The 24,757-nt window shown below is 39.9% G+C and overlaps 1 protein-coding gene across 2 annotated transcripts; it reads left to right on the plus strand.

Annotated features, from left to right (window-relative positions):
- The first annotated feature begins 727 nt into the window (after positions 1–727).
- Positions 728–23,116, plus strand: LOC139553474 (neuroblast differentiation-associated protein AHNAK-like). Of its 2 annotated transcripts, XM_071365822.1 has the most exons (8): positions 728–1,092; positions 8,819–8,868; positions 9,022–9,132; positions 9,219–9,305; positions 9,420–9,564; positions 10,456–10,619; positions 10,726–20,292; positions 20,695–23,116. In XM_071365822.1, exons 1-8 carry the CDS (start codon positions 1,038–1,040, stop codon positions 22,984–22,986), a joined length of 12,471 nt encoding a protein of 4,156 aa, XP_071221923.1. In that variant the 5' UTR covers positions 728–1,037; the 3' UTR covers positions 22,987–23,116. The 2 variants fall into 2 exon arrangements, with proteins under 2 accessions (XP_071221923.1, XP_071221921.1); XM_071365820.1 differs by having other exon boundaries at positions 10,726–23,116.
- Positions 23,117–24,757: the final 1,641 nt, after the last annotated feature.

A 24,757-nucleotide genomic window follows, 5' to 3' on the forward strand; every position in this document is an offset into this window, starting at 1 on the left:
CATCACACCGCCAATGAACAGTCCCACTCGCTTAACCAGACCATAGTAGTCAGTCTTATCAACAATACATACAAGTATAGCAAGTAGCCAAGGTATCATCATAAGCAACTGACAATCTATTGCACAAAGGTTTCGTTTATGAATGGCTTTTAGTGCCTAATACTGTGCTTTCCCTCTGTGTGTTTGTATGTGATGCTGTCCTCTGCTTGTCTGGCCTGGGTTACTACGCAGCATCCCTTCTCTTTCTCTCTTGCTGTGAGCTCATACTCTATTTTAGCTCTTAAATAATTTAACAGGAAGCATCCCTTTGAAAACACACCCTGACTCAGACAATGTGACCAGGCACCACTGCGGCACCTCAGGTTTTTCATACACACTCTCTAAAGTCTGTGTTTAGCTCCCCTTTTGCCTTTCCCTCTCATACACGTTTCCCAACAACTGTAATATATAGCATCTTGTCCTGTGAAAGATATTAAACCATGTACTGTACTGTGTCAAATTCAATGATCTGCCTCCTCCTCCTCGCCCCCCCCCCCCCCCCCCCCAAACAGGAAGGTGGTCTTTCCAGCATAAATCTCTATTGGAGCGTCATCCTGAGTGTCCTTGCCTGATTGGTCTGATCAATGCTGCTGGTGAGAGGGAGGGTGGGGGCAGCTCTCCCATAATTCGGTTAGCATGCTGCTCTGAAGGTCTATGTTTACAGGAGAGATTAGGAGAGCCCTGCCTCACTCCAGTGTGGACTGCTCTGAGCGTGGATGCTGCAGAAATCACTCTCTCACGCGCGCCGCTCGTTCGCTCACTCACTCACTCACTCACTCACTCACTCTACTCTCTCTCTCTCTCTGGTCCTGCGACTCTTGCCTCCTTCCCTGCTGTGACTGACTGAGTGGAGGCAGTTTTAGGAAGAGGCTGCAGCGCTAGCCACTCCAGAACAGGCAAGCCGCCAGAGCTCATCAGCAGCCAGGGCCGCTGCGCTGTCGAATACCTGTCCGAGGACAGGACCCCTCTCCCTCCCAGGACCCCAGTGGACTGACAACATGTGCGACTGTTTGCACCTGGCCTTCCCCAACTGGCACGGCTCGCCGGGCATGGGTGGGCATCCCTCTCTCTCTCATCTCTCTGTTTCTATGTGGTCCTAAACTATTCCCTGATTTAGCACCCGAGCTCAGCAGAGCTGTGTGAGTAAGTGAGTGAGTGTGTTGGGAGGCTGGTGCTGCTGAGAGTGGAGTGCTGAGTCATGCTGCTGACCTGCTGCTTGCCTGCCTGCAGTGTGTGGATGGGTGTGTCTGCAGTGTGTTGTCTGGGTGAGCATACTTCATAGGGATGCGCTTGATGTGTCTACATAAGTTGATGTACTTTTTCCTGGTGTATAGTCATTAACCGAGAGCCCATGCAGAATGTATCGAGTGCAATCTGTCATTCACAATGTAAACATAACTAATTTAGGTTTTATATAGAAGCAAATTCACAGCCCGTGCTTGCTTGAACTATCTAAAGTGTATTCCGTTTTTCAACCATTTTGTTGAAAGGTTAAGAAGTAATTTATGTTATCTTTAGTTGAAATTGTGATAATAAAACATTCTTTATGGTCAATGAGAATATGTTGTGCCTTCCAATGTTAGCAATGGCCTTTGTTTTTCTTTGATTTTTACAAACGTCAATCTTGTGTCATTGACGTGTTCAAATAATGTTTATTTTAGCCTATTCTCTTGACTTAAATAATTCCATTCACTTGACCTTAAAAGGTTCCAATGCAGACGTTTTATGTCAATATCAAATCCTTTCTGGGTAACAATTAAGTACCTTACTGGGATTGTTTTCAATTTAAAACCTCTTAGGTGTAAAGTCCCATGTTTTGGGAACCTGTGTGGTTCTGATACCGGTTCTGACCTGCAATTTTGCTTATAAATCAATCTGTGGACACCATAGATAGAAATGTCTTGCATTGAGCTGTAGCCCTGATTCTCATGGACACAGGAGTAAGGCTCTTTTGACTGTGTGAAGTGTGAAATCGGACACCACTTGAAGCTGGGATGTTCCTCCTACCATTTAATTCGCTCTTCCAACTGTCTATCCACTCCTGGCTGAACGCTACATCACAGTGCCTAATAATGCATATGCCTGCAATCCTTACAGGATCCGTAGCACATTCGGAGATAGAATTATAGCCAGTAATCTAAAGAAATTAATAGATATTAAACAAAAAGACTTTCTGTTTTTCATTAACACGAGATGAAAGGTGAGTTCTTAACGAGTTCAGGAAGCCAAGCTAGAGCTCTGTGAGACTTTCACAGCGATGGGGGCAGACGTTTTGTTCAAGAGAGACCTTTAGAAAATAAGGAAGGTGAAATCTTATAGTTAGTCATTTTAGAATTTGATTAAACTCTATTTAGAATTCCTATATATGTCATTTCAACCCTTATTCATACTCATATTCAGTTTTGTTGAATAGGAAATGGTGTATCGCTGCAGAATGCTGTGGTAGCCATGCTGGTTAAGTGTGCCTTGAATGGAATCATGTAGTAACCAAAAAAGTGTTAGAAAAATCTAAATATATTTTATATTTGAGATTCTTCAAAGTAGCCACCCTTTGCCTTGATGACAGCTTTGCACACTCTTGGCATTCTCTCAACTAGCTTCATGAGGTAGTCACCTGGAATGCATTTCAATTAACAGGTGTGCCTTCTTAAAAGTACATTTGTGGAATTTCTTTCCTTCCTAATGCGTTTGAGCCAATCAGTTGTGTTGTGACAAGGTAGGGGTGGTATACAGAAGATAGCCCTATTTGGTAAAAGACCAAGTTCATATTATGGCAAGAACAGCTCAAATAAGCAAAGAGAAATGACAGTCCATCGTTACTTTAAGACATGAAGGTCAGTCAATCCGGGAAAATTTCAAGAACTTTGAAAGTTTCTTCAAGTGCAGTCGCAAAAATCATCAAGCACTTTGATGAAACTGGCTCTCATGAGGACCGCCACAGGAAAGGAAGACCCAGAGTTACCTCTGCTGCAGAGGATAAGTTCATTAGAGTTACCAACCTCAGAAATTGCAGGAAAAGTAAATGCTTCACAGAGTTCAAGTAACAGACACATCTCAACATCAACTGTTTAGAGGAGACTGCGTGAATCAGACCATCGTCGAATTTCTGCAAAGAAACCACTATTAAAGTACACCAATAAGAAGAAGAGACTTGCTTGGGCCAAGAAACACGAGCAATTGGTCTGATGAGCCCAAATGTGATATTTTTGGTTCCAACTGCTGTGTCTTTGTGAGACGCAGAGTAGGTGAACGTATGATCTCCGCATGTGTGGTTCCTACCGTGAAGCATGAAGGAGGAGGTGTGATGGTGTGGGGGTGCTTTGCTGGCGACACTGTCATTGATTATTTAGAATTCAAGGCACACATAACCATTATGGCTACCACAGCATTCTGCAGCAATATGCCATCCCATCTGGTTTGCGCTTAGTGGGACTTTCATTTGTTTTTCAACAGTACAATAACCCAACACACCTCCAGGCTGTGTAAGGACTATTTGACCAAGAAAGATAGTGATGGAGTGCTGCATCAGATGACCTGGCCTCCACAATCACCCGACCTCAACCCAATTGTGATGGTTTGGGATGAGTCGGACCGCAGAGTGAAGGAAAAGCAGCCAACAAGTGCTCAGCATATGTGGGAACTCCTTCAAGACTGTTGGAAAAGCATTCCTCATGAAGCTGGTTGAGAGAATGCCAAGAGTGTGCAAAGCTTTCATCAAGGCAAAGGGGGGCTACTTTGGAGCACTGCATGTGTACACCAGGGTTTAATGTGTCATTCTTTTGTACAAAAAGTGCTGTACTTGGGGACAGGTTCAAAGTTCCCGGAGGAAATGTAATTCCTAGGTCTGGGAGGGACAGAAGTCGAGGTTGGGCAGAGATAGGGATGATAGAATGAGAGATACAGTAATTGCCCTCTCCCCTGAGCAGAAACCTGTGTCAAATACTGGCCCAGATTTAGTGTGATAGGTGGTCCACTTAGCATTAAAGCCCATTGAAAGTCCATTTATGGTATCATCCATGATATCATCAATTAAACACCATAGACATTGACAATCTCTTACAGACAGTCTGGGGAATATTGCTGACTTTTATAGACATATTATTGTACTTTGCCCCTCTGCATAGAAGTGGTGGTAAGCAGTACTGGTCCCATTAGAGGATGGGTGTTCACACAATTGTTTGCTTTTTCAATCTATGCCTATGAGATGTATTGTCTCCAGTATCTTAATAGTTTCTCCCTGTGGGGCAATTCTTTAAAATCGTATTGGGAGGGTATATGTGGGAATAGGAGAAAATTCTGATAGTTGAATTCTAAAACCATGATGAAACTCCTATCACGTTAGGTGAGAATGAATTAATGTTCCGGACTGCTCAATTTAAAGCATGTGGGATCATAGTTCCATGTCCACATAATCGATCGGGAAAATCCAATTTAGATTTTTTTACAAATGTATTCATAGATCATGAGATTATGAGATTATGAATGGCCTTCCACATTTCAAGGTGCAATCCCATTTATTTACAGGTAAATGCACATGACTATTTACTATTTGGTTTTGGCCCTGTGTTTTAGATTAACAGTAGCATTTGGTTTTCCAGCCTAACAAGCGAGGAGACCAGGCAATAGTAGAATAGCCCATTCCCTACCACATTATTTCAAGCTAGACGTGGCCTTGAGAGTGACCACACCCAAAGACAATGGTGCGGTTGCACCCCACATGAGTCATGTAAGATTAACTCCATGAAATGTTGCACAATTTCAGAGATTTGTAAATAAACTTGAACATTGAGAGGACCTTTTTTTATCTTGTACAGTGAGGGAGAGATTGTTGGCAAATCTAAAGCATGCAAAAAATATATTTGTTTGTAATCACATAAACCTCAATATGCAATCACGCCAACCACATTGTAAAACTGTGTAACTAATTACACCTGCCGTACAGTATGCAATTACTATGTCAACACATTTTGTAGGGACACCTAACTTAAAGTAGGGCAGAAAGTGAATTCATGTGGATAATTTGGTAAATAGTGTGTGTCACCATATCACCTTTCTGCAGCACCCATATGACAAATATTTGAGTAAGGAGTTTCTTCACGTTTAGTGCCAGTTTTAGGTACAGGAATATATGCCAGCCCCTGCAAAGGAAATAGAATATAACATGAACATCAGCATTTTCTGGTCTTTTTTTAATGGAGATATCAATTTGTAGGATTGTCCAGCCTCATACCACAATAATGGAATTATCCTGAGAAGGGAATTCTCTTAGGAGGGAACACTGCTTTATAGTGTACAAATCTATTTCTCTCTACCATTGCATGTAGTTGTATTTAGCATTTTGATACAAGTTATAAAGGGAGCAAATTGATTTTAAGCATCCACTTCTGTTCAGCTCACACAGGTAGAGTTCCCTTGTTCCTCAGAGAACACTGAACCCACTGTCTCTACAGTCATAACCCTCTCCAGCATTACCCTCCCCTCTGATCATGTACAGATGCTGATAATCATTCAATATGAAGAAAAATGTGTGTAAATAAGTCCCTGTGAGATTAGAGTGGAAATTACTAAAGACCATAAACTTTACATAGTTTTTCTATTCATAGCTGCAGTGTACATTCCTTGTAGGAGGGGAAAGGGTTATAATACACAGACATAAATCCGGTCAATTTACATTTATGTTGGAGAACATCCACACCTTTCTGAGAATGAATTTAATATATGATTTGAAACTCTCCAATCCTGACTGTCTCCTCTTGTGTTACTCATACTGTTACAAGAGTGATCTAGATTAGAAGGCCGTATACACCCTTATATGTCTATCAGAGGCTGGTCACTGGGAGCAAAAACAAAACAGCTATGTTGGCAGTTTCATTCAGTCTGTTGGTCCACAGTGGAATCTGGGTGAGGCAGTATTAACAGGATAAATCAGGTTGCTAGTGTAGCTTAGAAGGTGACATTTTTCCTTCAGGTAAGCGCTCTCTATATAATAATTTCTTTATGACATTGTTTTCATGTGCTTGGATTAGCTGTGTTGGAAAAGCAAACGTAGTAGTAGTGATGGCCATTTAGCAGACACTTTGCTTCTATTACTGAGGGGCAGAATTTTTTCCTGAGCTACAGAAGGTTATATTGGTCTGCTAATACAGGACTAGTAAATGCCCAGTGCACAACATTTGTGAAAAAAATACAAATATTTATTATTAATCTTTTTCTTATTCCAGATTTTTCAGGGGGTGCCGCAACACCCTCAGCACCCCTACTTCCCGCCGCTATGTACCTTGATAGAAAGTGACTTAAGTAAAAGTGAAAGTCACCCAATAAAATACTACTTGAATAAAAGTCTAAAAGTATTTGGTTTAAATGTACTTAAGTACTATGATGGAAAAAGTACTAAATTGTCATACTTTAGTAAAAGTAAAAAGTAAATGCTACACATCAAATTCTTTATATTAAAGGTGCACTATGCAGATGTATAAAACCGAAAAGTAAAAGATGCAAAAAACAAAACTTAAGAACGGGAAGCATAGAAATAGTGCACATAGAACAGATCTACCGCTTCTTAGATTTGCTTTCAATGAGAATGACAGATCTATAACCAACGTTTTTATTTGAATTTGGTCAGGTCACACAATAACTTACAAATTGTAGCTTTAAGCAAACCAGACGGCACAAATATTATAATATATTTTTTAAGGACCAACAGGGCTCACTCCAATACTCAGACATAATTTACAAACGCAGTATCTGTGTTCAGTGAGTACGCCAGATCAGAGCCAGTAGGGATGACAAGGCATTATATTGATGCAGTTTGGTCCTAAATGATTGATACCCTTGATAAAAATGAGCCATAATGACGGTATAAAATAACTAATTCAAATACTGAGCTATATTGTATGCTAAAAAAATTGGGAAATTATATTATTTTAGACTAATATAATTGCTCAGAGAAAGAGATTTTGTTTAAGAAGTTATATATTTCTTTCTCAAAAAGGTAGGGGTCCAAATTATTAACACCCCTAAAGATTCTTATAAATTAAGTAGTCAAAAGTTGAGTATTTGGTCCCATATTCCTAGCAATGACTACATCAAATTTGTTGGATGCATTTGCAGTTAGTTTTGATTGTGTTTCAGATTATTTTGTGCCCAATAGAAATTAATGGTAAATAATGTAGTGTCATTTTTGAGTCACTTTTATTATAAATAAGGATAGAATGTTTCTAAACACTTCTACATTAATGTGGATGCTACCATGATTATGGATACTTCTGATTAGAATCGTGAATAATGTTGAGTGAAAAAAGATAGAGAGGGTCAAAGATCATACCCCCAAGATTACAGAGGGTCAACTTTTACAAATAAATAGTAAAGTAAAGAACAGATACCCCAAAAAATGACTTACCACTGCTCATAAGGTACTTGCTAAGGGAATGACACACCCTTTCCATAGGAAGTTCCCACACCTATACACACAAACTCACAAGTGCACACACAAGATTGTGTACACAGAAAAGTGTGAGGTCTAAGGTCTGAGGTCTGAGATCTAAAATACTGTGGTAAGAACTATTTGTACTCAATGAGGAAGTTGTTGAACATAGGAAAGATTTTTGTTAATGAACACTTGTTTTTGCAACACAGTTATACTGAAAGCACTGACCACTGGTGGTTACAGACAGATCATTGATCACCCAGTAGGCACAACATTGACTTTAAAAGGATATTACCATAGATTGCTCAGAATGTATAAGCAAATTACACTTGCATTTTGATGAGAGAACCTGTTTGTAGAAAAGTAATAGGTACCTTCAGACGGTTGAACGCTCCCGTACACTTTATTGCTTGCAACGTTTAGACCGGAACACATATCAAACATGTTTACTTGCCTAAGTCAATCGATATCACATACAGTATCTCAGAACGCAAACTCAGCATTGGATAGGCCTAATGCTGAGCGGGGAAGTGGTCTCGACTGTAACCATGTTACAGCATATTTTATAGATATTCTTGATTTTCACATCAACATGAAAAGTGTTTCTACAACCCCACTGCTACTTCAGCCTAATGCAACATCTGATTTTGTGAGACACCCCTGCTTTTCACCACTGCTTTTCACCACTGCAGTGATCTGACCAGTGACTTAGGAGGCCTATTGTGATATGAAGCTTCAGATTTGTCCAACCATTGAGGGTACTCAGCAGCTAATATGACCCTATTGACACCATCATTTGTTTTTGAATAGTATTGTATATAATTGTGGCATCACGGCAGGGTAACTTAACAACAGAAAATATGATCACAGCATGATTGTGTATCATGGATGATGGTAATAATAACAATTGCATTGATCAGGATTATACCATTTCAAAACTACACTCCCTTACCTACTTTAGACTTCAAGGCTAGCCAGCCACACTGGCTGTAAGTCAAATCTCCAGATCGATAGAGTGGATCACTTAACAGGCGCTGCAGAAGCTGGTTCCTTTGGGAATTCTTGCCAGGAAGAACTTCCAATAATCTCCTCCTGGGCTCCAGTTTCTCAAACCAATTCTGCTCCCATGGTAAGACAGGCAGAGAGGGCTCGGTTTTGTCAAATACATCTGAATTATTTTGTTCTTGTAATATCAAGATAATATTCACTATACATGTGAACAAAACATTGAAATCCTCTCTAATACCTGATTATCTAATGATAGATATTCTGAGACTTAACCTTTTGACAACTGTAGTGGTTTACCTTGAACTAAATATGCTCTTGCTGTTTTTTCTTCTTGGTTTTGAATAGGGGCCGGACGAAGGCTGAAGGGACCAGAGCCTGACATGGTGGATGATTCAGTGAGTGGATCTACTGATATGAAAAATCTATTGCTTGCATGTGTGGACATCATGTGAATACTAAAGACTATGGGAAAGACACACAACTTAAATTAGAATTTTTAATGAATCCCTATATAGCAACAAAATTGACTATACATATTTTTGTTCCAGATATGTGAAGAGCCATCTGAATTTATAGAGGGGGAGAGACCTCGCCCACAAGGATCCTCCCCTGTAGATGAATACCCTGAGACTGACAAATACACTGACATTGATAAACAGGTACAATACTTTATATTTCAACCAACCATGGTGACTTGTAGTTTGAATTTTGTCAGACACTCTGATTCATTTAACATTCCTTTTAGGGTGGAGGTGGGAGTGGCAAGAAAGGAAAGAGGGGTTTTGGGTCCCTTTTTGAAAAGCGCTCCCCTGCCAAGATGAGTCAACTGGAGGTCAGACATGTCTGCGTTATATTGAACTCATGCAGAAGCATTGTTTCAGGTTGTCATTGGTGGTACATAACGTGTTAATTTTTTTTCTTTCTTCATTTTTTCCTGTAAACTTAGAGCTCAGACTCGGGAGTGATTGTGAGAATGGCAAAAGAGACATGTGCCGAGGGTCTTGTTTTGAGCGGAGGAGGGAAGGAGGGCATCTTCATTAAGGAAGTGAGGCCAGAGTCCCCAGCCTCAAAGCTTCTTAGTGTACATGAGGGTAAGCAGACAACTAGCTCATACCATGCTCTTTCAGAAGTTGATAAAAAATAAAATAGCCTTTAGAGTCTGTAGTGTCGTGGAAAATTGCAAGATTATGTTATAAGGCTTGTAAGATTATATTATAATGCTTGTATTGCATTATAATGGTTGTTTTATTCGACAGAATAGACTATTGTGTGTGTGTTCCACTGAGGATGGGCCTCTATGAGATAACACTGACAGAGGAGATTTACGATGTCTTTGGGTGATAAAACCTAAAGAGCATTCCAGAGAACATGAGCTAATGGTTCTGTTCTATGCCGTACCAGGGAGAGACGGTTCACTTTTGGAGTAAGGGGGCCAGACACTGGTCTTTACAATGAAAAATGTTGACACACCAGTAACTGTCTGCTATGTTTTATAGATATCTTTCATACACATCTTAACCTTTGTGAACTGTTCCTAAGATCTGTGATTCGTCATGTAAGTTGAGAGGGGTGTATCTTGGCTATAAAAGATCTTTGTACTTTTCTGTAGTCACTTCTCAACGGTTCATTAGAAATAGTGAATTGTTGAAAGTCAAATGCTATTGCAAAGCGTATTATTATTAAAGATGTAGTTTAAGTATAACTCTGACTGGTGTGTAGTTTGTAACTCTCCTCATTTGGTAAAGCAGAAATATGCCACCACGGTAGTCAAGAGTCTATAGTATTGACCAAATAGTTAATCTGAAAGCAAAGGACATATTGGTGAAATGTGGAGTGAAATGGGTGAAATGTGAAGTAATGGAGCCAAGATTGTTTTTGCTATCCAGGGTGAGAGACTCTTTGATATGACTCTTTGATATGCTTGTTCAACAGTTCAAATGGGGATTTATTGATCTTTCTATGTCTTCCTTTTGTTCATTCAGGTGATCAGATACTCAGTGCCACAGTGTATTTTGACAATGTTAAATATGAAGATGCCCTTCAGATATTGGAACATGCACAGCCTTACAAGATGGAGTTACTTCTGAAACGCAAACCAATAAAGATATCCACCCTTGAGAGTGAACCAGCCCTTGAATTTACCCAAGTAACTATCACTATGTTCTTTTTCTGGATCTGTAGAGTAGCGTTATGTCTTTGGCTCTTTTTCTCATGAAGCAATCAATCAACATTTCACTTTTTTTATCCTACAGGTGGAACAAGGTTCCTCTCTGGAAATGAGGGGACATTCAAAGAAAAAAAGGCACGGTGACCGAATCTCTTGGCCCAACTTCCCCTCCTTCAGCAAAAGTCGAAAGTCCCATTTTAAGAGGTCTCACAGTACCGCAGATGCAGATGATCAGAGGAAGCTGGAGCTGAGCCCAACAACAAGTGACACAGAGTCGCCTATCAAATCTCAGGAGGCTGTCAAGGGCAGGACAAAGAAGCAGAAGATAAAGTTGTCAAGTCTAAAGATGAAGGGCCGCAAGAGCAGATCTGTTGAACAGTCGGACCAGGACACAGACATACTAACTGTAGAATGTGTGCAAGTTATGGAAATCCAACAGAGTCAAGATGACATATACTCACCGGATGGTCTAGAGAGCATATCAGGAGAAACACCTCAAGTATATGTGTTTGAATCAGAATCAGAAAAAATGGAATCCACCAAGATAAAAAATGAATGCTCTCTTCCAGACCTGACATGCTCGGAAACCAAACAGCACAAGGTAGAACTCATCAGACTGGACAAAACTTTGAAAACCACAGACATAACAGTTGCTTTTTCTGATCAAGAAAGTTCCTTAACCAAGAAATCTCTGGAGGAAAAGAAAAAGAAGAAAGAGAAGAAAGAGAGGTCAGAACTAAAGTTTAGGATCAAGGGAAAGGAGAAAAAAGACAAACAGAAGCAAGACATACATGTAAAATCATCCCCAAAAAGCATGAAGATACCAGGAGCAGATATCATAACATCTGATCTGTCTGCACATGACAATACCTTGCTGATTCCAACTATAGTATCACATACTAAGCTGGAGGAGCGTCAACTCCCAATTGACATGTCAGATGTAGGACTTATCAGGAAATCCCCTCAGATTGGACAAGAACGAGACTTGAAAGAAACATATGTTAAAACAAATTTAAATGCACAGGAAATGCATGCTAAGGTCACCAGTATTACAATGAAACCTGACTTGCAGATGGAAATACAGGCTTTAAAGTTACCTACAGAGACAAGCATTGATGACGTTTTAGTACAAATTGGTACAAGGACTGCTACCAAGTTCAAGCTGCCAAGGGAGGACCTTGCTGACTTTGTTACTGACGAACGTATAAAAATGACAGACGTGAAGATTGTAAAAATGGATGTGAAAAGCCTTAAAATTGAGGATAAGGGGTTGAAGATACTTCCAAACCGTGATGATATTGAGATCCCAGGCATGGAAGATGCATCATCAACTGGCACCAAAACCCCAGTGATCAAACAGCCTAAAACAGCATTCACTCTTCCTGTTGAAGAAATTCAGGCGCAGGCTGTTCAGATGGTTATAGACGTTGACAGAGTTAAAGTGGCTGTCTCCAAATTGCCAGGGTTCAAGCTGCCGAAGGGTGACACTGTAGGACTGCCTGCTCATCAAGAAATCACAAAGACAGATGTGAATGCAGAAAGAGTAAATGTGACAGTAGATACCACCCTGTCTAAAATCACAGACATAAAGGCACAGATGGACACGTATGTCAAAAAGACTGACATAAATGCTTCACCTGAAAAGTTGAGCAGGAGCTCAGTTACCACAATCAAATTGCCAAAGAACCAACTTTCTGATCTAGGTGCTCATGAACCTATTACTATGACAGAAATATACCATAAAAAAAGAAAAGATGAAGCTGGAAGGACCAATGAGGTTGAAATCCAAATTGAACTCCATAAACGAGAGGACGTAGAGATACCTGGAATGGAAAATATACATCAAAAAGGATCTCCCAACCAAGTGGAAAGGGTAAAAGAGTTGGCAGTACCAGTACCTGAGTGGCCAACCATCAAAGCTGAGGAGTCAAATGTTATTCCTTACACTAAAGGATTAGATAAGAAGTCAAAGAAAGCAAAGATGTCAATGCCTGCTCCAAATGTTGCCGTAGATGTACCTAATGTGGAAAAGGACATTAAGGTTCAAGGAACTGAAATACCAGATCCAAAACTGACAATGTCACAAATTAACATTGAAAAGCCAAGTGTTGATATTAAAGGTCCATCTATAGATGTGGATGTCAATCTTAAAAAACTTGAAATGTTCACTTTATCAGAATTAAAAGTGCAGGTCCAACCACCTAGCGTTAAACTCAAAGTGCCTTCTGGTGAAGTTGAAATACCTGAGGGCGCGGCTAAGGAAATTGATGTAAAAATGAAAAAGCCCAGGATGTCATTTGGATGGTTTTCAAAACCAGAAGCGAAAGCACCTGAGGTTGATATCAGTCTTACAAACGTGGATATTTCGCTTCCAGAAGGAAAGGTGGAGGTCAAAGAGCCAGACATGGAAATGAAATCTCCAGAAGTTCAAATTGAAATGAAACATGATATTGAGCTTGAGGGACAAGGAAGTCAATATAAATTACCAAAATTTGGACTCTCATTACCAAGAGTTAAAGGTCCTGAAATTGGCTTAAGTCTGTCAAAGACAAATGTAGATGTCGACTTACCAGAGGGAAGAGCAGACCTCCAACTACCTGATGTGGAAGTCGGAGTGCCCTCTGTTGAAGTTGAAATACCAGAAGCAGGTTCTAAAGATATTGATGTGAAAATGAGAAAGCCAAGAATGTCATTCCCCAAATTTGGATTTTCAAAACCTGAAGTGAAAGCACCAGAGGTTGATATCAGTCTTCCAGAGGTGGGTATTTCTCTTCCAGAGGGAAATGTGGAGGTCAAAGAGCCAGAGGTGGAAATGAAAACTCCAGAGATTCAAGTTGATGTGAAAGATACCGTAGGCTCCCCCTCAAGATTCAAAATGCCAACTTTAAAATTCCCTACATTTGGAGCACCTTCTCCAAATGTCACAATGGAGGTACCTGATTTGGACAAGGACATCAAGGTTCATGGAACTGAAATACCTGAACCCAAGCTGACAATATCAGCAATTAACATCGAAAAGCCAAATGTTGACTTTAAAGGTCCATCTATAGATATCAATCGTAAAAAAATTGAAAATGTCACTTTACCAGAGGTCAAGATGAACGTCCAATCACCTAGCATTGAACTCAAAGTGCCTTCTAGTGAAGTTGAAATGCCTGAGGGAGCTGCTACAGAAATGAATGTAAAAATGAAAAAGCCCAGGATGTCATTTGGATGGTTTTCAAAACCAGAAGCGAAAGCACCTGAGGTTGATATCAGTCTTACAAACATGGATATTTCGCTTCCAGAAGGAAAGGTGGAGGTCAAAGAGCCAGACATGGAAATGAAATCTCCAGAAGTTCAAATTGAAATGAAACATGATATTGAGCTTGAGGGACAAGGAAGTCAATTTAAATTACCAAAATTTGGACTCTCATTACCAAGAGTTAAAGGTCCTGAAATTGGCTTAAGTCTGTCAAAGACAGATGTAGATGTCGACTTACCAGAGGGAAGAGCAGACCTCCAACTACCTGATGTGGAAGTCGGAGTGCCCTCTGTTGAAGTTGAAATACCAGAAGCAGGTTCTAAAGATATTGATGTGAAAATGAGAAAGCCAAGAATGTCATTCCCCAAATTTGGATTTTCAAAACCTGAAGTGAAAGCACCAGAGGTTGATATCAGTCTTCCAGAGGTGGATATTTCTCTTCCAGAGGGAAATGTGGAGGTCAAAGAGCCAGAAGTGGAAATGAAAACTCCAGAGATTCAAGTTGATGTGAAAGATACCGTAGGCTCCCCCTCAAGATTCAAAATGCCAACTTTAAAATTCCCTAAATTTGGAGCACCTTCTCCAAATGTCACAATGAAGGTACCTGATTTGGACAAGGACATCAAGGTTCATGGAACTGAAATACCTGAACCCAAGCTGACAATATCAGCAATTAATATCGAAAAGCCAAATGTTGACCTTAAAGGTCCATCTATAGATATCAATCGTAAAGAAATTGAAAATGTCACTTTACCAGAGGTCAAGATGAACGTCCAACCACCTAGCATTGAACTCAAAGTGCCTTCTAGTGAAGTTGAAATGCCTGAGGGAGCTGCTACAGAAATGGATGTAAAAATGAAAAAGCCCAGGATGTCATTTGGATGGTTTTCAAAACCAGAAGCGAAAGCACCTGAGGTTGATATCAGTCTTACAAACGTGGATATTTCTCTTCCAGAAGGAAAGGTGGAGGTCAAAGAGCCAGACATGGAAATGAAATCTCCAGAAGTTCAAATTGAAATGAAACATGATATTGAGCTTGAGGGACAAGGAAGTCAATTTAAATTACCAAAATTTGGACTCTCATTACCAAGAGTTAAAGGTCCTGAAATTGGCTTAAGCCTGTCAAAGACAGATGTAGATGTCGACTTACCAGAGGGAAGAGCAGACCTCCAACTACCTGATGTGGAAGTCGGAGTGCCCTCTGTTGAAGTCCAAATACCAGAAGCAGGTTCTAAAGATATTGATGTGAAAATGAGAAAGCCAAGAATGTCATTCCCCAAATTTGGATTTTCAAAACCTGAAGTGAAAGCACCAGAGGTTGATATCAGTCTTCCAGAGGTGGATATTTCTCTTCCAGAGGGAAATGTGGAGGTCAAAGAGCCAGAGGTGGAAATGAAAACTCCAGAGATTCAAGTTGATGTGAAAGATACCGTAGGCTCCCCCTCAAGATTCAAAATGCCAACTTTAAAATTCCCTAAATTTGGAGCACCTTCTCCAAATGTCACAATGGAGGTACATGATTTGGACAAAGACATCAAGGTTCATGGAACTGAAATACCTGAACCCAAGCTGACAATATCAGCAATTAACATCGAAAAGCCAAATGTTGACCTTAAAGGTCCATCTATAGATATCAATCGTAAAAAAATTGAAAATGTCACTTTACCAGAGGTCAAGATGAACGTCCAACCACCTAGCATTGAACTCAAAGTGCCTTCTAGTGAAGTTGAAATGCCTGAAGGAGCTGCTACAGAAATGGATGTAAAAATGAAAAAGCCCAGGATGTCATTTGGATGGTTTTCAAAACCAGAAGCGAAAGCACCTGAGGTTGATATCAGTCTTACAAACATGGATATTTCGCTTCCAGAAGGAAAGGTGGAGGTCAAAGAGCCAGACATGGAAATGAAATCTCCAGAAGTTCAAATTGAAATGAAACATGATATTGAGCTTGAGGGACAAGGAAGTCAATTTAAATTACCAAAATTTGGACTCTCATTACCAAGAGTTAAAGGTCCTGAAATTGGCTTAAGTCTGTCAAAGACAGATGTAGATGTCGACTTACCAGAGGGAAGAGCAGACCTCCAACTACCTGATGTGGAAGTCGGAGTGCCCTCTGTTGAAGTTGAAATACCAGAAGCAGGTTCTAAAGATATTGATGTGAAAATGAGAAAGCCAAGAATGTCATTCCCCAAATTTGGATTTTCAAAACCTGAAGTGAAAGCACCAGAGGTTGATATCAGTCTTCCAGAGGTGGATATTTCTCTTCCAGAGGGAAATGTGGAGGTCAAAGAGCCAGAAGTGGAAATGAAAACTCCAGAGATTCAAGTTGATGTGAAAGATACCGTAGGCTCCCCCTCAAGATTCAAAATGCCAACTTTAAAATTCCCTAAATTTGGAGCACCTTCTCCAAATGTCACAATGAAGGTACCTGATTTGGACAAGGACATCAAGGTTCATGGAACTGAAATACCTGAACCCAAGCTGACAATATCAGCAATTAATATCGAAAAGCCAAATGTTGACCTTAAAGGTCCATCTATAGATATCAATCGTAAAAAAATTGAAAATGTCACTTTACCAGAGGTCAAGATGAACGTCCAACCACCTAGCATTGAACTCAAAGTGCCTTCTAGTGAAGTTGAAATGCCTGAGGGAGCTGCTACAGAAATGGATGTAAAAATGAAAAAGCCCAGGATGTCATTTGGATGGTTTTCAAAACCAGAAGCGAAAGCACCTGAGGTTGATATCAGTCTTACAAACATGGATATTTTGCTTCCAGAAGGAAAGGTGGAGGTCAAAGAGCCAGACATGGAAATGAAATCTCCACAAGTTCAAATTGAAATGAAACATGATATTGAGCTTGAGGGACAAGGAAGTCAATTTAAATTACCAAAATTTGGACTCTCATTACCAAGAGTTAAAGGTCCTGAAATTGGCTTAAGTCTGTCAAAGACAGATGTAGATGTCGACTTACCAGAGGGAAGAGCAGACCTCCAACTACCTGATGTGGAAGTCGGAGTGCCCTCTGTTGAAGTCCAAATACCAGAAGCAGGTTCTAAAGATATTGATGTGAAAATGAGAAAGCCAAGAATGTCATTCCCCAAATTTGGATTTTCAAAACCTGAAGTGAAAGCACCAGAGGTTGATATCAGTCTTCCAGAGGTGGATATTTCTCTTCCAGAGGGAAGTGTGGAGGTCAAAGAGCCAGAGGTGGAAATGAAAACTCCAGAGATTCAAGTTGATGTGAAAGATACCGTAGGCTCCCCCTCAAGATTCAAAATGCCAACTTTAAAATTCCCTAAATTTGGAGCACCTTCTCCAAATGTCACAATGAAGGTACCTGATTTGGACAAGGACATCAAGGTTCATGGAACTGAAATACCTGAACCCAAGCTGACAATATCAGCAATTAACATCGAAAAGCCAAATGTTGACCTTAAAGGTCCATCTATAGATATCAATCGTAAAGATATTGAAAATGTCACTTTACCAGAGGTCAAGATGAACGTCCAACCACCTAGCATTGAACTCAAACTGCCTTCTAGTGAAGTTGAAATGCCTGAGGGAGCTGCTACAGAAATGGATGTAAAAATGAAAAAGCCCAGGATGTCATTTGGATGGTTTTCAAAACCAGAAGCGAAGGCACCTGAGGTTGATATCAGTCTTACAAACGTGGATATTTCGCTTCCAGAAGGAAAGGTGGAGGTCAAAGAGCCAGACATGGAAATGAAATCTCCAGAAGTTCAAATTGAAATGAAACATGATATTGAGCTTGAGGGACAAGGAAGTCAATTTAAATTACCAAAATTTGGACTCTCATTACCAAGAGTTAAAGGTCCTGAAATTGGCTTAAGTCTGTCAAAGACAGATGTAGATGTCGACTTACCAGAGGGAAGAGCAGACCTCCAACTACCTGATGTGGAAGTCGGAGTGCCCTCTGTTGAAGTTGAAATACCAGAAGCAGGTTCTAAAGATATTGATGTGAAAATGAGAAAGCCAAGAATGTCATTCCCCAAATTTGGATTTTCAAAACCTGAAGTGAAAGCACCAGAGGTTGATATCAGTCTTCCAGAGGTGGATATTTCTCTTCCAGAGGGAAATGTGGAGGTCAAAGAGCCAGAGGTGGAAATGAAAACTCCAGAGATTCAAGTTGATGTGAAAGATACCGTAGGCTCCCCCTCAAGATTCAAAATGCCAACTTTAAAATTCCCTAAATTTGGAGCACCTTCTCCAAATGTCACAATGGAGGTACATGATATGGACAAGGACATCAAGGTTCATGGAACTGAAATACCTGAACCCAAGCTGACAATATCAGCCATTAACATCGAAAAGCCAAATGTTGACCTTAAAGGTCCATCTATAGATATCAATCGTAAAGATATTGAAAATGTCACTTTACCAGAGGTCAAGATGAACGTCCAACCACCTAGCATTGAACTCAAAGTGCCTTCTAGTGAAGTTGAAATGCCTGAGGGAGCTGCTACAGAAATGGATGTAAAAATGAAAAAGCCCAGGATGTCATTTGGATGGTTTTCAAAACCAGAAGCGAAGGCACCTGAGGTTGATATCAGTCTTACAAACGTGGATATTTCGCTTCCAGAAGGAAAGGTGGAGGTCAAAGAGCCAGACATGGAAATGAAATCTCCAGAAGTTCAAATTGAAATGAAACATGATATTGAGCTTGAGGGACAAGGAAGTCAATTTAAATTACCAAAATTTGGACTCTCATTACCAAGAGTTAAAGGTCCTGAAATTGGCTTAAGTCTGTCAAAGACAGATGTAGATGTCGACTTACCAGAGGGAAGAGCAGACCTCCAACTACCTGATGTGGAAGTCGGAGTGCCCTCTGTTGAAGTTGAAATACCAGAAGCAGGTTCTAAAGATATTGATGTGAAAATGAGAAAGCCAAGAATGTCATTCCCCAAATTTGGATTTTCAAAACCTGAAGTGAAAGCACCAGAGGTTGATATCAGTCTTCCAGAGGTGGATATTTCTCTTCCAGAGGGAAATGTGGAGGTCAAAGAGCCAGAGGTGGAAATGAAAACTCCAGAGATTCAAGTTGATGTGAAAGATACCGTAGGCTCCCCCTCAAGATTCAAAATGCCAACTTTAAAATTCCCTAAATTTGGAGCACCTTCTCCAAATGTCACAATGGAGGTACATGATATGGACAAGGACATCAAGGTTCATGGAACTGAAATACCTGAACCCAAGCTGACAATATCAGCAATTAACATCGAAAAGCCAAATGTTGACCTTAAAGGTCCATCTATAGATATCAATCGTAAAAAAATTGAAAATGTCACTTTACCAGAGGTCAAGATGAACGTCCAACCACCTAGCATTGAACTCAAAGTGCCTTCTAGTGAAGTTGAAATGCCTGAGGGAGCTGCTACAGAAATGAATGTAAAAATGAAAAAGCCCAGGATGTCATTTGGATGGTTTTCAAAACCAGAAGCGAAAGCACCTGAGGTTGATATCAGTCTTACAAACGTGGATATTTCGCTTCCAGAAGGAAAGGTGGAGGTCAAAGAGCCAGACATGGAAATGAAATCTCCAGAAGTTCAAATTGAACTGAAACATGATATTGAGCTTGAGGGACAAGGAAGTCAATTTAAATTACCAAAATTTGGACTCTCATTACCAAGAGTTAAAGGTCCTGAAATTGGCTTAAGTCTGTCAAAGACAGATGTAGATGTCGACTTACCAGAGGGAAGAGCAGACCTCCAACTACCTGATGTGGAAGTCGGAGTGCCCTCTGTTGAAGTCCAAATACCAGAAGCAGGTTCTAAAGATATTGATGTGAAAATGAGAAAGCCAAGAATGTCATTCCCCAAATTTGGATTTTCAAAACCTGAAGTGAAAGCACCAGAGGTTGATATCAGTCTTCCAGAGGTGGATATTTCTCTTCCAGAGGGAAATGTGGAGGTCAAAGAGCCAGAGGTGGAAATGAAAACTCCAGAGATTCAAGTTGATGTGAAAGATACCGTAGGCTCCCCCTCAAGATTCAAAATGCCAACTTTAAAATTCCCTAAATTTGGAGCACCTTCTCCAAATGTCACAATGAAGGTACCTGATTTGGACAAGGACATCAAGGTTCATGGAACTGAAATACCTGAACCCAAGCTGACAATATCAGCAATTAACATCGAAAAGCCAAATGTTGACCTTAAAGGTCCATCTATAGATATCAATCGTAAAGATATTGAAAATGTCACTTTACCAGAGGTCAAGATGAACGTCCAACCACCTAGCATTGAACTCAAAGTGCCTTCTAGTGAAGTTGAAATGCCTGAGGGAGCTGCTACAGAAATGGATGTAAAAATGAAAAAGCCCAGGATGTCATTTGGATGGTTTTCAAAACCAGAAGCGAAGGCACCTGAGGTTGATATCAGTCTTACAAACGTGGATATTTCGCTTCCAGAAGGAAAGGTGGAGGTCAAAGAGCCAGACATGGAAATGAAATCTCCAGAAGTTCAAATTGAAATGAAACATGATATTGAGCTTGAGGGACAAGGAAGTCAATTTAAATTACCAAAATTTGGACTCTCATTACCAAGAGTTAAAGGTCCTGAAATTGGCTTAAGTCTGTCAAAGACAGATGTAGATGTCGACTTACCAGAGGGAAGAGCAGACCTCCAACTACCTGATGTGGAAGTCGGAGTGCCCTCTGTTGAAGTCCAAATACCAGAAGCAGGTTCTAAAGATATTGATGTGAAAATTAGAAAGCCAAGAATGTCATTCCCCAAATTTGGATTTTCAAAACCTGAAGTGAAAGCACCAGAGGTTGATATCAGTCTTCCAGAGGTGGATATTTCTCTTCCAGAGGGAAATGTGGAGGTCAAAGAGCCAGAGGTGGAAATGAAAACTCCAGAGATTCAAGTTGATGTGAAAGATACCGTAGGCTCCCCCTCAAGATTCAAAATGCCAACTTTAAAATTCCCTAAATTTGGAGCACCTTCTCCAAATGTTACAATGAAGGTACCTGATTTGGACAAGGACATCAAGGTTCATGGAACTGAAATACCTGAACCCAATTTGACAATATCAGAAATTAACATCGAAAAGCCAAATGTTGACCTTAAAGGTCCATCTATAGATATCAATCGTAAAAAAATGGAAAATGTCACTTTACCAGAGGTCAAGATGAACGTCCAACCACCTAGCATTGAACTCAGCGTGCCTTCTGTTGAAGATGAAATACCTAAGGGAGCTGCTACAGAAATGGATGTAAAAATGAAAAAGCCCAGGATGTCATTTGGATGGTTTTCAAAACCAGATGCGAAAGCACTTGAGGTTGATGTCAGTCTTACAAAGGTGGAATTTTCTCTTCCAGAAGGAAAGGTGGTCAAAGAGTCATATGTAGAAATTAAAGCTCCAGAGAGTCAAGTTGAAATGAAAAATGAAGGTTTTTCAGTTGATGGAAAACTACAAACACCAGACATAGAGGATAAAATATTTGAAATGGGGGTGAAGAAACCACTGATAACCTTTCCAAAAAGTATTTTTTCAAGATCTGAAATTACGGCTCCTGAGATTGTTGTGATTCCTCCAAATGTAGACATTTCACTCCCAGAGGGAAAAGAGTTCAAAGTGCCTGAAGTGAAAATGAAAGCTCCAAAGATTGAAGTTGACGTAAAAGACGCTGTTGGCTCCCCCTCAAGATTCAAAATGCCAACATTCAAATTGCCTACCTTTGGTGCAACTTCAAAGGTGGCAGTAGATGTCTCTGATAAAGAGAAGGATATTGAAGTGCCTGGTGTAGAAATTCTAGATCAAACACTAGGACCTTCCTTTCCAGTTGATTTAACAGAACCCAGGGATACAGTTGACATTAAAGGATGTAGTGAAGTTCAGCTACATGTTGCTGGATCTGAAGGGCCCTCAGTTGAAGAAGGAATGACAATAGCCGATGTGGATGTTCATGATGTTGACAGTTCAGAACTGACAATTGATGATAAAGGCCATGGCTTACCCAGCAAAGGTCAAGGCTCACCAAGTAAATTCAAACTTCCGACCTTCAAAATGCCCAAATTGAGCATTTCAAAATCCAAACCTCAGAATGAACATGAACATGATGATATAAGTCCAAATATTATTTTGGAGAATTATGAAATTCATGTGGAACCACAAAGACCAGAGATTTCACCAAAGTTGACTTTGACAACATTTGGGGAGGTAGTAAGAAGCATTGATGTTGAATTTTATGTCCCTGCATTAGAGGAAGTGGAAGAAAAGCTCACAGGCTCAAGGGAAGAAATAACAGCCTCAAGAAAAACTAAATTAAATGCTCAACCCAGTGCTGAAACCCAGTCTGTCCAAGAAGAGGAAGAAGCGAAAGAAAAATCTAAATTTGTTTGGTTTAAGTTTCCCACATTTGGACTATCTTCTCCTTCAGAATCTGCTAAGATTTTAGAAAAAGAAGCTTCTGAGAAAGAAGCAAGTGAGAAAAGCCCTGCAGGTGACTCTGTGGAACAAGACTCCAGCTTGACCTTCTCAGTGCAGTCATCGGATGCTTTTGCAGATATCAGTTCTACAGTCACAAGCGAACAAGTTGCTCCATCATTGGCCTCTCCAACCAAAGTCACAGTGAAATACTCTGACCCTATTGCCACTGAGATACAAGGTAATATCATTACCTCCACAGCAAGGACAAAAATGATCTCTTTTGAACCCTACTTGGCAGAGAAGGTCACCATTCCAATGTCCTCTGGAACTTCCTCCTCATCAATGGACACCCTAAAACTGGAGTCTGGTACACATGTCATCACATCCAATATACAAGCAATACCAGACACACAGAAAGCCACGCTCTTAACAGATTTTGGATTGCAGACAGGGACAGCCGGAGCTTCCTCTGCATCTTGGTCAGTGGACGACACCAACAAAACACAGAGTGATGGGCAAACAGTTATTAAGAGGCATGTAGTTAGGGAAATGTCAGGCACTGACAAGGAAACGGTTGTCCTAACTCGAAGAGTTACACATGTGTTTGGGGCTGAGGCCATCTCAGATGAAACAGCCTTATCTATCAAACAGATGAAAGAAACTATGCATTCTGAAAAAATGAAATTCTTCGATGGGGCTGAATTGGAGTGACTTGGAGGAATATGATAAATCCCTCAATTGAGAAGTAATATCAGTCAGATTATTATTGTGCTCTTAATAATTAATTGTGCTTTAATTTATGACAGAGTTTGAATATACACAGTTAAATGTTTTGATTGTTTACTTAGTACACACTATATATATATACACAAGTTTGTGTACACGCCTATGATACAGGTAGGGATATTAATGCCAAAATTGTCACTTTATTGTAATTACTACCATTGAGACCATTTTACTGAATTTGCTGTTTTAACACATATCTGCAGGTTGTCCTGCTGTACATATAATGGAGAGAAACTTCTTAATCCACTGCCATATACATTGATAAATTACCTCCGATTTCTGCTCTTTATTCCACTTCTGGGCAGCAATGTATAAATATAAGGAATCAATGATTATGACTCTGAAAATATGTTTACAATTATTTCACTGTAAAACCATACAAAATACTTAATGAATACGTAGTGATATAAATACAAACCATGCAACATTAATAGAACAAAAACACAGAACACTTAAGGAAGAATTGCAATCTGAACACTTATTACCATGAAATAAATATATGTTGCTAAAATGTAATGCTTGTAATCATAGTAAAAAAGAAAGAAAAATATATTGATGCAACTATATTTTGATTAGAATTATGCATAGATTTAATTTTCCATAATGTATACTGTACCTAACAAAAACATTTCTGGATTTGTGTATAGTAGGAAAATAGAAAATGCCTATGTATATACTGTACTTGATTTTGATCACTTCTTTTGCAGAGTTACTTTGATTGTTGCTCTTATTCTCCACTGATGTAATCAATGTATTAGCAAAACTACACATAATAAATCTTCTAAAATATTAAGAAGTGCATTTCCTTACTGCAATATGTATCTACATTAAATGCCACTCAGATTTCTGGTACCTTCTCCACAGACATGTCATATCCTGCAACCTAGTAGTGAGCTAGTTTCTATAGCAGGCTACTGGGCATTATAGTGGATCATGTATGCTGGCTAGCTACAGACTATCTATGAATAATTCAACTTCATTACAGCGGTAGGCCCACTCTTGGTGGTATGTGTGCACATATTACAGAGTGCGTAGTGTTTCCCCTATATTAATTTATTTTATTTTATTCTTTATTTCTTTCGAGACACGCTTTTAAGATCAGAGTGACAAGTTACATATCTTCCTCAGGTTCTCATCAGATCATCTGAGAAACCTCCAAGGTAACTAGCTAGCTAGGTTGAAATTCTGGAAGTGTAGCCAACCCTATATACAGGGCATTCGGAAAGTATTCAGACCCCTTTACATTTTCAAAGTTTTGTTACGTGACAGCCTTATTTTAAAATGGATTGAATTGTTTCCCCCCCTTATCAATCTACATACAAAACCCCATAATGACAAAGCAAAAACAGGATTTTAGAATTATATGCAAATGTATTAAAAATAAATAACGTAAATATTACATTTACATAAGTATTCAGACCCTTTACTCAGTACTTTGTTGAAGCACCTTTGAAAGCGATTACAGCTTCGAGTCTTCTTGGGTATGACGCTACAAGCTTGGCACACCTTTATTTGGGAGTTTCTTCCATTCTTTTCTGCAGATACTCTCAAGCTCTGTCAGGATGGTTGGGGAGCGTTGCTGCACAGCTATTTTCAGGTCTCTCCAGAGATGTTCGATCGGGTTCAAGTCCGGGCTCTGGCTGGGCCACTCATTCAGAGACTTGTCCCAAAGCCACTCCTGCGTTGTCTTGGCTGT

Source organism: Salvelinus alpinus, chromosome 25 (assembly GCF_045679555.1).
Source record: "Salvelinus alpinus chromosome 25, SLU_Salpinus.1, whole genome shotgun sequence".
Classification (NCBI taxonomy): Eukaryota; Metazoa; Chordata; class Actinopteri; order Salmoniformes; family Salmonidae; genus Salvelinus; species Salvelinus alpinus.

Bases quoted from the DNA above. Each gene is read 5' to 3' on its own strand.
- LOC139553474 (XM_071365820.1), top strand. From the start codon at position 1,038: ATGTGCGACTGTTTGCACCTGGCCTTCCCCAACTGGCACGGCTCGCCG. The intron at 9,133-9,218 runs GTACAATACTTT...CATTCCTTTTAG, and splicing joins ACACTGACATTGATAAACAG to GGTGGAGGTGGGAGTGGCAA. The intron at 10,620-10,725 runs GTAACTATCACT...TTTATCCTACAG, and splicing joins CAGCCCTTGAATTTACCCAA to GTGGAACAAGGTTCCTCTCT.